General features: G+C 20.1%; 3 protein-coding genes across 3 annotated transcripts; all 3 read right to left on the reverse strand.

Moving 5' to 3' along the window:
* Positions 1-733: 733 nt before the first annotated feature.
* Positions 734-2,865, reverse strand: PADL01_1143200 (conserved Plasmodium protein, unknown function; the record flags this gene model as incomplete). Its single annotated transcript, XM_028682913.1, has 6 exons — positions 734-1,180; positions 1,287-1,531; positions 1,650-1,791; positions 1,888-1,952; positions 2,050-2,120; positions 2,207-2,865. 6 exons carry the CDS (start codon positions 2,863-2,865, stop codon positions 734-736), a joined length of 1,629 nt encoding a protein of 542 aa, XP_028539143.1.
* Positions 2,866-3,804: 939 nt separating this feature from the next.
* PADL01_1143300 (coatomer subunit gamma, putative) lies at positions 3,805-7,011 on the reverse strand (the record flags this gene model as incomplete). Its single annotated transcript, XM_028682914.1, has 1 exon — positions 3,805-7,011. One exon carries the CDS (start codon positions 7,009-7,011, stop codon positions 3,805-3,807), a length of 3,207 nt encoding a protein of 1,068 aa, XP_028539144.1.
* A 2,343-nt stretch (positions 7,012-9,354) lies between these two features.
* Positions 9,355-15,150, reverse strand: PADL01_1143400 (serine/threonine protein kinase, putative; the record flags this gene model as incomplete). The annotated part of the gene is made up of 1 exon (XM_028682916.1): positions 9,355-15,150. The coding sequence occupies one exon, from the start codon at positions 15,148-15,150 to the stop codon at positions 9,355-9,357; it is 5,796 nt and encodes a 1,931-aa protein (XP_028539145.1).
* Positions 15,151-15,397: the final 247 nt, after the last annotated feature.

The raw sequence follows: 15,397 nt of genomic DNA on the forward strand, positions 1-15,397 counted from the left end.
TTTCACAAAAAAAAAAAAAAAAAAAAAAAAAAACATATATATATGTATATTTATTTTTTTCTTCAATATCATGTAAATTATTTTTGTATTTTATTTTATATTTTTTTAATATTTAATGAATTTAATATTTATATTATTTTTTTTTATTTTTTTTTTCTTTGCATTTAAAAAAATTATTATATATATATATATACATATATATATATATTTATATAGTGTAATGAAATATAATAATAAACAACTATAAATGGATATGTGCACGCCAATAAAAATATATATACATATATATATATATTATATTTATGTATATATTATATTATTTTTATTATAAAAATAATTCTCTAAATATTTTAAATTCAAACAAAAGAAAATATTTATTTTTATAATAAAATATTTTTACTATTTATTCTGTATTTTTTTTTTTTTAAAGTACATATATATATAATATATTTTTCATTTAATTATTATATTTTTATTATTTAGTAATTATATATAATATAATATTTATTTTTTTTCTCATAAATATATATATGATTATAAAAAGTACATATATTTCTTTTGTATCATAAAATAGAAATTGTAAAAAATTATCCCACCAAAAAATATTTGTTATATATATACCAAAAGAAATAAAATAATAAAACAATAATATAAGGAAATAATAAAATATGCACGTTATATATATATATATATATATATATATTATATATGTAAGCATATCCTTTATGTTATTTTATATTTTCAATTTTTCAACTTGTAGTATTTCATTAAGAATACTCATATATTGTATATCTATATTGTATGTGGGAGAGTTGTATATAGCTTTTTTCATATAATAAAGAATATCATCATACTTATATATATTAATATTATTTTTTTCAATGTAGTCATGTGATTCAGAATTTTGAATTATATTTGTTCTTTCGTTTAATTTTTTGAAATTATTATTATTATTAATAGCATTCCTATTTTTATCATTATTTGGAGAACAGCTGATGGAAGAATTAGATTCATATAAATACTTCTCAACATATCCAGGTTTACATAATAAACTAGATGTGTCTATACATTCATTTGGGGTCTTCTTATTTTTGTCTTCATCACTTTGGTATATCACTTTATAGTTCATTTTTTTTTTTACGCATGTATCTTTTATATTACACTTATTTTTATGGTTATGCTTCAATATATAGAAAAAAAAAAATAATAAATAAATAAATAAATATATATATATATATATATATATATGTTATCAAATTAATTCATGGTAAATTTATTATTTGTACCTGTTCTAATTTAATGTTTGAATTTTTTTCATCAAATGAAGATATTTCTAAGAAATTATTCGATTGTTTGTTGTTCACATTTTGTTGAAATATACTTTTCTCTTTTTTATCATCATATATCTTATTTTTCTTATCGGTATTTTTTATAGTTGTGATATCAATATGATTATTTGTTTGATATATGTTTTGTTTTTTTTGTGTGTCTTCTACAATTGGTATGCTTGACATGTGTTTAAATTTTAAATCTACAAATAGGATATATACAGCAAAAATATATATATATATATATATATATATATATATATATATATATGTATTATTTCGTATATATCTTTATATGTTTATATATTTATATTATTGTACTTTTCTTTTTGCTTAAGATCATATTTCTTGAATGTTTTAAAACTATGGGTGATACATTTTCTTTAACTGAATTGATATTTTGAAAATTGGCATTTTTATTATGCTTAATATATGATGATTGATATAATAAAAGGTTTTTTCTCTGTTAAGAAAATAATAAAAGAAAAAGAATGTATAATAAATTAATATATATATATATATGTAATAGTGAATATATGTTTAAAAAAAGAAGAAAAACCTGAACGGCTTCCTTTTTTGTTAGATTCTTTTCAAAAGCACATAATTCATCTTCATCATCAAGTGCTATAAAAAGGATATATGTAAGTGTGCGTGAATATGTCAATAAATAAATATATATTTTGAATTATATTATATCTTTCTTTGTTCAATATATTTATACCTTGTATATCATTTAAATTATTATTAATAGGAAGTTTTATTTTTTGACAAACATTCGTGCAAGTATGCATTCTATAAATAAATAAATACATACATACATGCATATATATATATATATTTATTTATTTATTTACACATTTGTGTGCAATTTATATTACTTATTTTCATCTTTCTTCATTTTGAATACTTTTGTACATTTTTGTATGAAACCCAATTTTGAACATTTTCTTTTATCCATTGTTTGTGTGCTGGTATATGAATAAGAACAAGTAATTTTATTTTTGAAAATATCATACTTATCTTGAATACTTTGTTGATATGGTATATAATTAGGAAGTATCTCGTGTATATTATTAAGATTTAATTCTTTGATTTCTCCATTTAGTTTTTTTAATATACATTTGTTTTCTTGAATTTTATAATTTTCATTCTTTATCTGATGTGAATTGACACTTTTTGTTGTGTTCATATTTTTTTTCTTCCCTTCTGATAAACTTGTTTTATAACTATATTTTTTCTTTTGTCCTCTAGACATATAATCCTTTTTACAATTCAACATAGACTTATATATAACATTATTAATAAAACATTTTTCATTTATCTTATTGTTTAAATTTTTTTTTACACCATTCCTATCTTTGTCATTAATTTTGTTTTGTAGTTTTTTCCTTTTGGTCTCATTTGTATATTTCAAATTTGTACTTTTAATTTCTACTGAATTTTCATTTTTTTTTTTTTTTTTTTTTCTTGCATCTTTTATTTTATTTACCTGACTGGGACAGGTAATTTGCTTTAAATGGCTAGTTGTGCTAACCATTATTATAGGATGTTAAATGACAAAAGTTATTATAATATTTATTTATTTATTTGTTTATTATTTTTTTTTTTTTTTTTTTTTTGTATGTGTATATTTAAAATATATATTTGAATAAGTACGATAATATTTATAATTTAAAAATTATTGTACCTTTTTCTATTTTTTTTGTTTGATATATATGTTAAAAAATAAGACATAAATAAATGAAGAAAGAATACTAACACATAATAAATGTATGATAATACATATATAAATATATATATGTGTAGAAATATATATTTTTATGTTGAATAAAATATTTGGCTTATTCTTCAATTTAATGTTTTATTTTATTATATCTGTTTTACTTTTACTTTTACATTTACTTTTAATGCTCCTTAGAGCACAAAAAAGTAGAATTTATCTACAACATAAGGTAATTTAATAATACAAATAATTAAATATATATATGTTACATAATAAGACTTATTTATATTGACAAATATATTTTTTTTTTAAGTAATAATGATATGCATTAAAATGATTTATCTTATATGCACACCATAAAAATAAAAAATATAAAATATAAAATAAAAAAAATTAAATATAAACATATTTCAAAGATAAATATATAACAATTGAAACTTAATTGAATTTATTTAAAAGGTGATATTATTTTTACATATATATATATTTATTGTACTACTTTTAGAATGTTTTTATAATGTTGATAATTTAAAAAAAAAAAATAAAACAAATAAAAAAAAAATAATAATAATAAATATATAAATATAAACATAAACATAAACATATATATTTAGTTATGTACATGTATTTTGGTACACATATATAATATATTTATATATTTTTCATATTTAAAAAAAAAAATAGAAAAGTATCTTCATTTTTCATATGTTGGTCCTGTTTCTTTTTTTCTTTTTTTTTTTTTTTTTTCATATTTCATTCTAACGATTTTAAAATATGCTCTGATAATAGTTTATTGGTAGATCTACATATAATTTTTAATAAACATCCATATTGTTGTGATAAAATTAATGAAGCTTGACATAAAATATATGTGTCGTTTAAAAATTGTGCTGATAATAGCATATTATGGTTATTAGAGTTATTTTCTACATAATCAGTTTGATCACATGCAATCATATTTAATGTATTTAACAAACCTACAACAGCTTGTTGTATGCTTTCAAAGTTTAGACTGAATTTACTGAGAACCTCTGTATTGTAGTTGTCCATACTATCCCACATATGTTTAAATTCACCATGTCTTAAAATTTTAGGATTGATAAAATCTACGATTTGTATGCTAATTGGGTTAATAGAATAAGAGTCAGGGAATCCTTCATCGTGTTCATTTTCTTTAACTAGGAAATGTAATGATAATTGAAAGTTTTGATTAACATCAAAAGGGTCGACATTAATATTATCATTATTAATATTATTATTATTAATATTATTAATATTATCATTGTTGTTGTGATTGTTTGTATTTGTTTTATCAAAGGGTATGTTTTTTTTTAAAATGACATATAATTGTTGAGGTGTATTGTAATATAAATGATCAATAGTTGTTTTTTCTAAGATGGTCCATTTATTTTCTGATGAATGAATTTGTATATTTAGATTAGATAAGATTTGTTCAGTTAAAGTATTTTGTATAGTAAATTCTAAAACAAGATGTTCATCATAAATATATTTTTTTACAACAACAGTATATTCAGCTTCACTTTCTGTTAGAGGTATTGATTTATTTATAATATGAATATTAGATAAATTATAGATTTCAATAAATTTGGCCATATTATTTAAATATATAGCATCTGGTGTTACATCTAGATATTTATTAATATTAGAAATAGAATTAGTATTACTTAGATTAGGTATTTCATGATATGAAGTTTTATTTTTTTTCATAAAAGGAGAAGAAATATTATCCTTATTATTTAGATCATTAGATAACATAATTTGATCTTTCATATTTTCATATGAGAATTCTTCTTTTGGATCTTTTTCAATATGATTGGATATAAAATATAAGAGATGATCAATATTGTTATGTTGTTCATTCTGTAGGAGATGATCAATTAAATTGTCATCACTATTATTATTATTATTATTATTGTTACTACTATTATTATTTTGCTGTTGTTGTGTATTTTTTTCATATTCATTTGATATTTCTTCATTTGTATTATCGAGCTGTTTAATTTTTTCCTTTAACATGTAATAAAAAAAATTGGTTCTGTCTCTAACTTCATCATCATTATCTGCTAATAGACAATTTAATAGAACCAAAATATCTTTTGAATTTTCTGCACATTTTAAAGCTATATAAAATAAAGCATACATTCCATCTACTCTTATTGTTGAATTTTCTAATAGAAGACGATTATATATATATCTAATATATTTGGATGGGTTTTTTGTTTTAGGTATATGCATTAATAAGAATCTGATAACTTTTAATAATAATGTATGATATTCACAATCTTCAATAAATTCACATAATTGCAATATGGCTGTTTCTTCTGCATTTGGTAATTGTGTTATGATTAGAATAATAGAATCGATTGTACTAGCTTTAAATTGATATGATTCATCATCTCTTAAATTATTTGATAAAAAGTTAAGTATGATATTACATTTATTTGGATATATAAAACAAAGATTTTTGACTTCTTCAATAATTTTTATTTTGAATGTTGTATTATCAGCTGTCATATAATTATTAATTTGATTTAATAATTTATCTATACTAGTTTCATTTCCTGTTTTTAGTAGTGTTGTAAAAGCTAATACACATATACTTTTATTATTATCATATAAAAGATTTTCAATATCTTGATTTAGTTTAGATACAACATATGGTCTATGATGAGCTAGTTTATTTAATTGTCTAATGATAGAAAATTTATCAACAATTTTTGATGATAATAGAAACAGTTGACATACTTTTACACAATCATTTAATATATCTACATTAAATACGGTTGTAGTATTTTTTCCTTCTTGATCATAAATGGCTAGTTCGAATATACATTTAATGCATTCAAATAGGATAATAGCATCTTTATTATTTTTAAGGCAATTCTTAAGATAATCAAAGCAAACCTTGGTAGTAGGATGTATATATTTATTTTTATTAGCACAAAAATCGTTACCACTATTATTATGATTATTATGATGGTGATTATTATGATGATGTAGATGATGATTCATAGTAGCACCAGTACCAGCAACACCATTTATAATATTATTATTATTATTATTACTTTTGTTATGATTTATATTATGTTGATTATATGTATCCTTATATGATGTAATATTATAATTATAAACATTTCTATTTTGATTCATGTCATTATCAACTTCTGTGGAATATATTAAATAGGAAGCATATTTTATTAAAAGACAATTAGCTAATGAGCTTGATAATGTGTGTGAATTTTTAGTATATGAATTAATAATTTTTTCAAGTGCTAATTTATCTTGATTTTTAATTGAACATAATAATGTAAGAGCATGAAATTGTATCATAGGATGTTTACTATTTATGCATTCACTTACTTCATTAATCCATTTTTTAACAATATCTGAAGAAGTATTATTATGTAAATTTAATCCACATAATAATGCTGATGAAGATACGAATGGGTTTCTATCAACTACAGCTGTTTTTAAATATCTTTCTATTTGTGTTGCTAAGGAATAGTCAATAATTTTACTTAATACTCTTATAGCATTAGCTCTATAACAATCATTAGCTGAATTCATATCTTTAGTTAATGAACTTGTTACTATAAATATTTCTTTTTCATTTACAGGCAAATTTTTTATTAATAAATATATCATTCTTCTTAATCTCTCATTATTTGATTGAAATAATTTGGTAATACTAAAAAATATATCAGTACATTCTTGACTTGTTAATATATCATCTCCTTTATTTATTAAATATAATATTTTTGTCAATATCTGTAAACACTTTTGTGTATTCAAAGGATAACTAGAAAACACTCTTGTCTCTTGTAATATGCTTGCTTTATCTCCTTCATGTGGATTCACAAAATTTTTCTCATCATCATTCTTGAATTCCTTCAACAAATTTTTCTGGAGTTTGTTTTTAATACTCATCGATTTTAGCATTTTCACAAAAAAAAATAAAAAAAAATATAAAAAATATAAAATAAAAATAAAATAAAAATAAAGTAAAAATAAAATAAAAAATAAAATAAAAAATAGGGTGGATGGGTACAGAATATCAGGAAGGAATTACAACTATGATTATTTACATATATTTAATATATATATATATTATAATATTTTGCTTATATGCTAATTTTTATAGTATTAAATATATAGTACACTGCAAAAAAAAAAAAAAATACTAACCTTTTTTACATACATAAATATATTAATAAATCATTCTCCTATATCTTCAAAGATAAAAACAAATAAATATATAAATATAAAAATATAAAAATATATATATATCAAAATATCATACATCACTTTTTTTTATTTAGCAAACATACATACATAAATATATATATATATATATATATATTTATTTATTATTTTTTTGTCATTCCACCCACCCTTATTTAAAGGTAAATATTTTCTTATTTAATTATATATTAAAAACAACAAAAAAAAAAAAAAAAAAAAAGAAAACATATATATATATAATATATATATAATATATATTTTTCATTTATTATCACAAATTGAAAAAATGAAATTAATTTATAAAAAAAATATATTTTTTAAAAAAATAAACATGTATATATATATATATATATATTTTTATAAAGAATATAATATTGCATTATCATGTAAATTTTGTTAAAATATTTTTTTTTTTTTTTTGTTATAAAAATTTTTTTTTTGTACATATATATATATAAAGAAAAAATAAAAATGAATAAATATATATAATATATATTATATATATATATTATAATAATATGTTAATTTTTACCTTTCATAATATTTTAAAAAAATTTGTGCCTATATATATAATATATATATATATAAACAAGTTTTATTATATATATATTAAAATTAAAGATGTAAAAAAAAATATATTATTTATGTATATTTTATTTTATATATAATTTAATGAGAAATTTTTCAACTTGAACAGAAGGATGGATGAAATGATAAAAAAATAAAAATAAATAAATGAAATATATATTTAATATATATAAAATAATTGTATTATATATTATATATATATTAATATTATTATATACCCATTATATATATTAATATTTATATATATATAATATTATTTGAATACTTTATTTAAATAAATATATTTCAATAATATATAATATGATACAACAATTAAATTGACAAAAATATCTATGTAAAATAAAAAAAAAAAAATAATAAATAAATAAAAAATACATTATATACAATATATACAATATATATAAAAGCTATATTTATTTATTGTAGTTTTTATTTTTCTTATGTCTACTTTTTTAATTTATTATTCCATATATATATAATCTCTGTATTTATATATTTAATAAATTAAAAAATAAACTTAACATATATTATTACAAGTGTTAAGAAAAATATGTGCACTGTTTTGATAATCAAAAAAAAAGAAATTTTTATTTATTTCATTAAGAAGAAGAGGACACACATAATATATATATATATATATATATATATGTATTTATTTATGTATTTATTTATGTATTTATTTATGTGTAATGATTTCTTTATAGAATTCGTCTATTAAAAATTCCTATGCTTCAACTACATAAGTTATGTTGTTATATTAATATAATTATATTGGTTGAAAATTCTTGTAATTTTATAATTTTAAGTTTTTTTTTTTTTTTTTTTAAATTATTATTTCTAGAATATATATATTGGAAACATTCCTTTTTTTATCACAAAAAAATAAAAATATATATATATATATATATATATATATATAAAACAAAATTAAAAAAAAAGTTATAAAATTTACAAATTAAATATAAAAAACATGTGAATATTTTTTTCTCTTTTATTTTATATTTATGTGATATATGAAATATACATATATAAATAAAAAAAAAAAAAAAAATATATTATAAATTAAATGAGAACCAAGTTTATAAAATATAAAAAGGGAAATATATATATATATTATATATATGTATATATTTGATACCTCTTTATGTTTTTGAATATATCCTCATTATTCTTGTTTTCTTTTCTTTTGTTTTGTTTTCTTTTCATTTTTTTTTTTTTTTTTTTTTTTTAAACATTTATATAATTATACAATTTAAATGGCCATGGATTCACAGGGTCCTTATGCTTCCTCCGACTGATCCATAAGGGGGGTACCAAAAAAAAAAAAAAAAAAAAAAAAAAAAATCAAAATTAAAATGAAAAAATGAAGGTGAATTCATATACATGTATATATATATATATATATATATATATATATGTTTTTTTTTGATACCCTTTTAAGATTCTCATATTTTATATGTCTTGCATTTTTAAGAAAATGCCCTTATTTTTCAAATTGAAATTCTTTATATGTTCCTCACTTTTTTTCCTTTCCATATTATTATGTTCATCCTCATTTTGTTTTATTTGATTTATTTTTTTGTATTTAGATACTTGTCCTACTTCTCTGACTGCATATTTATATTCAGTATTATAAGAATCTACGATATTTTCCTTGTTTGAAAAATATTGAACCTCTACATCACTATAATCAAATGTTGAACAGCTTGAATTTTTCACAGAACTTTCTTTTATACTATCATCTAAAGTTATAGATGAAGACTTATTTGAGACCTTTATATTATTATTAATAGAATAATAAACACACTGCTTATTTTCATTATTATAATTTTTATCAACAAATGTTGTATTTGTATCTATGCTTTCTCCATTTATTAATTCTTCCAATATTTTATCATCTTCTTGATCTTTTTTATATGAACACAAAGATGCATGTGGATCATATTTTGTATTATCATATATTTTTGATTCTTCCATGTTTGTGGAAGAAAAAGAATTCTTATCATGTCCATTCAAATTATCATGATTAATAAAATTATTAATATTATTTTTTTTGTGTGTATCTTCCTTTATCTCATATTTTATCGATTCATCATCATCATCATTATTATTGTGATCATAGGTATGTATATTATATGCTGCTATATTTTTTTTAGTATCATCATTCTTTTTTTTATCAATAAATATATTTTCATATCCAGTGCTCACACTATCTAACATATTCCCTTTGACATCATTTATCTTTTTATCTTTTGTATTTATTAAAATGTTATTAATTTTATTTTTTGTATTTTCTTCAATTGTAATAATCTGTACATCTTTAACTTCATCTTCCTCTTCATATACATCTACACCCCTATGATAGTTATACTTTTGACCTCTTTGATTTTTTTTGAAATACCCATTTGTAGATATATCATCATTATTATTCATATCATAATTGTAAAAGCCATATTTTTTCTTATTATCTTTATTCATAATTAAAACCTTTTGTTTATTCTTATATACTTCCAACATATTTTTATTGTCACAATAGTTTAGTGTATCCATATAATATTTCATAGGACTGTCTGTTCTTTTTTCATTACTATTATTTTTATCATCATAAGTATTATTCATAAAATTGTTAATTATAATATTATTGCTAATATCTAATGAATTGTTTTTTTCGTTTCTATATATTTCTACATCTACCTTTTTATCAGTGTGTTTATATAAATTCTGTTCTTTAAACACATCTGCTACTCCTTCTTCCTTCTTATTTAAGATGTTCATAGTATCATTTTTATATGTATCTCTTCTTTTTTCTATTAAATTATTTAATTTGTTCTCCTTCAAATTATCATAACCACTCTTCTTTTTAAAGATCAAACGCTTGTCAGATCTAAAAGAATCTTTCTCAAAAAAAAAGTCTCCATTATGCTTTAACTGCATCTTATGATCAACTTTTTTATATGTACTACCATATGAAGAATTATTATATTTGTCATTGTAATTGTTGTAGATGGATTTTTTTTCAGATTCAACCACATCATGTGTAATATTTTTATTATGAAACATATTCGTGTTATTTATATCATCATAATATTTATTTCCTATATTTCTTTCATTCTTTTCTTTTTTATAATTTACATTATTGTCATCTAATATTTTATTTATTTTTAATAATAGCCTCGGCAAAGTATTTTTCTTATCATCATTTTTTATATTTATTTCGTTATCAATAATTTTATTTGTATCATTAGTATTATTCTTTGTGTTATTATTTTTATTTATATTTATATTTTTATATTTTTTTTTTAAATTTAAGCGGTCTAGAAAAATATTATATTCCTCTTCATATTTATTAATATATTGGCTCATATTTTTATCATTTTTTTTTGAAAAAAGGTCCCTACTTATATTGTTTTTATTATTATAAATATTTATATATTTATTTTCTACATCTACATTATTCTTATTGTGAACCGCATCTACCATTTTTGAATCCTTATTCTCTCTTAACATATTACCATCATTTGTTTGTGATGATAATATGGTTTTATCCTGATGCCACCTAAAATTAATATCTTCCACATTTATATTTTTTCCTGACAAAATATTTTTCTTGTCCTCTTTATTATTTATATCAACTTGATAATGACTCTTTTTATCCATCTTATCACATTCATAATGATATTTATATAAATGTTCATCCTTTTTTATGTCTGTACATTTTTTTCCTTCATCTTTTATTATATAATTATTTTCACTTTTATTTCTTTCATCTTTTCCCACATCCTTTCTATTATTATTTAAAATGTGATTTATAATAATATCACTTGTATATGTATCCTTTTTAGATGTGTCATTTGTCTTAATACTATTTTCTTCTTTATCCTTATTCCTCATCATATCTCTCATTTTGAATGTCTTTTTGGTTAGTATTTCTTTTGTTTCATGCATATCCTTTTTATAATTTTTCAAAATATTTTTCATATTTTCTATATCACATAAGAATAAAGAATTATATTTTTTTTGATTATAATGCATAAAATCATCTGTATCTGTAATACTTGAAGATTTATCTCGTACGTTTTTCATATCTCCATTTGTTTTGTCATTCATATGTTTGTTTTTTTTTAAATAGGTAATATAATTATGATAGTTATATATATGTCTATCACTATTTTTTTTTCCTCTATTATTATCATCATTGTTATTATTATCGTCATCGTCATCATCATCACTGTCATCGTCGTTATCTTCTTCGTCTTCTTCATCGTCATCTTCATCGTCCTCTTCCTCTTCTTCTTCATCTTCGTCGTCGTCATTTTCGTCCTCATCTTCATTATCTATATTTTCATTATCTATATTTTCATTATTATGATCAATTTTGTTTTCATTTTCTTCTTCCTCTTCTTCTTCCTCGTCATCCTCCACCTCTTCTTCTACATCTTCCTCTTCATCATCATTATATACATCTTCTTCATTTTCCATATTACTATCACTTTCAACATTTTTATTGTCACTGATAGTATGCTTATCCTTTTTGTAGGTATCAAGATTCATCTTTCCTTCTTCAAAATATTTATTATCATCATATATCTGACCGTATGTCCTTCTGCTAGCTTGTTTGTCAAAATAGTTTCCTTTTGCATGTCTGATGCTCTCACCAGAATCTTCATTTGTGTTACACATATTGATATTTTCATTGACATTATATATATCCTTATTAATATTACTATTATTACTATTATTATTATTATTATGTATAAGTAATTCATTTTTGTTATAAAATATTTTTTCATTCAGAGTTTTGTATTTATTGTAATAGCTATTTACATCTTCCTGATTATTAAATTGCATCATCATATCTTTTCTATGATCCGTATTTTTTTTGTTTATAGGATCATATTTTTTAGTATTTTTTTTCTTTTTATTATTTTTATTTTTGTCATATGTGCTCTTATCATTTTCTTCAAAACTATCGCTGATGATAAAAACTTCTTTATGTTCTTCTGTTCGATTATTTTTATAATTTCCATTGCAATTATTTGAGTTGACTACAATATGGTCTTTATGTGCATGTCTTCGATTATGATAAAGGATATTATTATTATTTATATTATTATTATTATTATTATTTATATTATTAATATTTATATTATTTATATTATTTATATTATTTATATTATTATTGTTGTGGTCGTAATAACCTTTAGGAAGTACTCCAATTTGTCGATTCATTTTGTATTCTTCTTTATTTGTCTCATGAGTTGTGGTACTTGCTATATTTACCATATGATTTTTTTTTGGAACAGTTGTATTTTTTTTTGTTTCAAATTGATCTATATAATTCTTACTGTTATTATATTCCTTATTTTTTGTAATAATGCGTTGTATCTCTTTATCATTATTATAAGGAAGATATTGATCTCTCCTATTTTTATTTCTATTAATTTGTATATCATCAAATTTAATATTGCTATTATTTTTATGGTTATCCATATTGTTAACCTCATCCTTATCATATGTATTATCATATCTATTATCATATCTATTATCATATGTATCTTCATCAACATTATTGTGATATTTGTTTTTATCCACATTGTTTTGGTCATGCATTTTTATATTGTCCATATTTTTCATATTTTTCATATATTCCACATTTTCCACATTTTCCATATTTTCCATATTTTCTATATTTTTCTTGGCCTCATGTTTATCCTTACCATCCCCATTTTTATTTTCTTCTATATTTTCCATTTTGTTTATTTCATTTTTTTTGACTGAGCAGCAATTAATTTTGCCTTTAAAATTATTCTTCATCATATAAAAGAGTAACTCGTAATCATTTTTGAGACATGAGCGTGAATACTTGTTAGTCTTCTCCTTATTATTTTTTTCATTGTCTATGATGAGGGTGTTTTTATTATTCTTTGTGCTAGATGAAGAAAAGTTATGTTGATTTTCAATATCGTTATATTTGCCTATAATTTTTGTGTTACCGCTACTGTTATTATTATTGTTATTATTATTGTTATTATTATTGCTATTATTATTATTGATATTATTGATATTATTGATATTATTATTGATATTATTATTGTTGGATGAGATGGAAGATATGTTTTTAAAAAAGTCCCAATTATTTGATAATAAATATATCCATCTACTCTTAACTTTCTCATGCCATAAAAATCTTGAATTTTGCAAACTAAAATTATTCAACATTTCTGTCACCCATGGATGATCTAAAACATTTTGTAAGCTAAGTCTTTCTATTGGATTTGATGATGTTAATTTAACGAATAAATCCCATGCTTTTAGATTTTCTCTGAATCTACTAGGAGGTTTAGAATGTCTTAAATTATGAACTGTCTTTAAAATAGTTTGTGCTACCTTTGAACATTCTATTCCTTTTTGTCTGCATACAAATCTTCCAGATATAAATAATATCATATTCATACCTAAGGCATAATTATCAATTTTTTCAGTCATAGGACCAGTATTTCTTAAAACTTCAGGAGGGTTAATTTCTAATGTTCCTGGCCATTCAGTTGGATGTAAATTACATGAATCAATATGTTCTGACCATCCAAAATCTGCTATTACAATACGTTTATTATCATATCTTAATATATTTGTAGGTTTTAGATCACGATGAACAATATTCATATCTTGTATATACCACATACCTTGTAATAACTGAATAAAATATAAAAATGCTTCATTCATATTACTAGATAAATTTTCTTTCCATAACGTACCATCATTTGCAAAATCTTGTATTAATATCCATCCTTCTTTTCCTCCTATAACCTTATGTAATTTAATAACACCAGGACATTGACATATGGACAAATTTATTATTTCTTTAGTAAACATTTCTACAATTCTATTAAATGATTCTTTTGGAAACTGATTAGGTTGTAATAATTTAGCTGCATATATTTCATTTGTTATTTTATGTTTCACTTTCCATACTTGAGCATATGTCCCTTTTCCTAAATTACTTAATACAATATAATCTTTAAAACAACTATCATTTGTTCTTACAATACGTATATGATTATGTAACACACTAGGCAATTGTAATACATCATTATTGGTTGATAAATTTGATCCAGCTTTTATTTCTTCATTCTTTCTATTCTTTATATTGTATTGTTTCTTATAGTAATTCTCGTTGTATTCGCTACTATCTTTGTTCTCATGTTGGTTCATTGTCTTGACGCTTTTCTTATTATTCGAATAATCCATCTTACAAATATGTAAATATGTAAATATATATATATATGACTCTTATCAATAACAAAACGGAACAAATATATAAATATATATATATATATATATATGTATAATGATATGAGAAGCAATCAGATACTACCACTAAAATTATAATATATTCTGTTATATTATATATATATATACATACGTATGTATAATTTTCCCTTTTTCTGTTATCTTTTTTTTTTTTTTTTTTTTTTTTTTTTTTTTTTATTATCCC

This window comes from Plasmodium sp. gorilla clade G2 (genome assembly GCF_900097015.1).
Source record: "Plasmodium sp. gorilla clade G2 genome assembly, chromosome: 11".
Taxonomy (NCBI): domain Eukaryota; phylum Apicomplexa; class Aconoidasida; order Haemosporida; family Plasmodiidae; genus Plasmodium; species Plasmodium adleri (nom. inval.).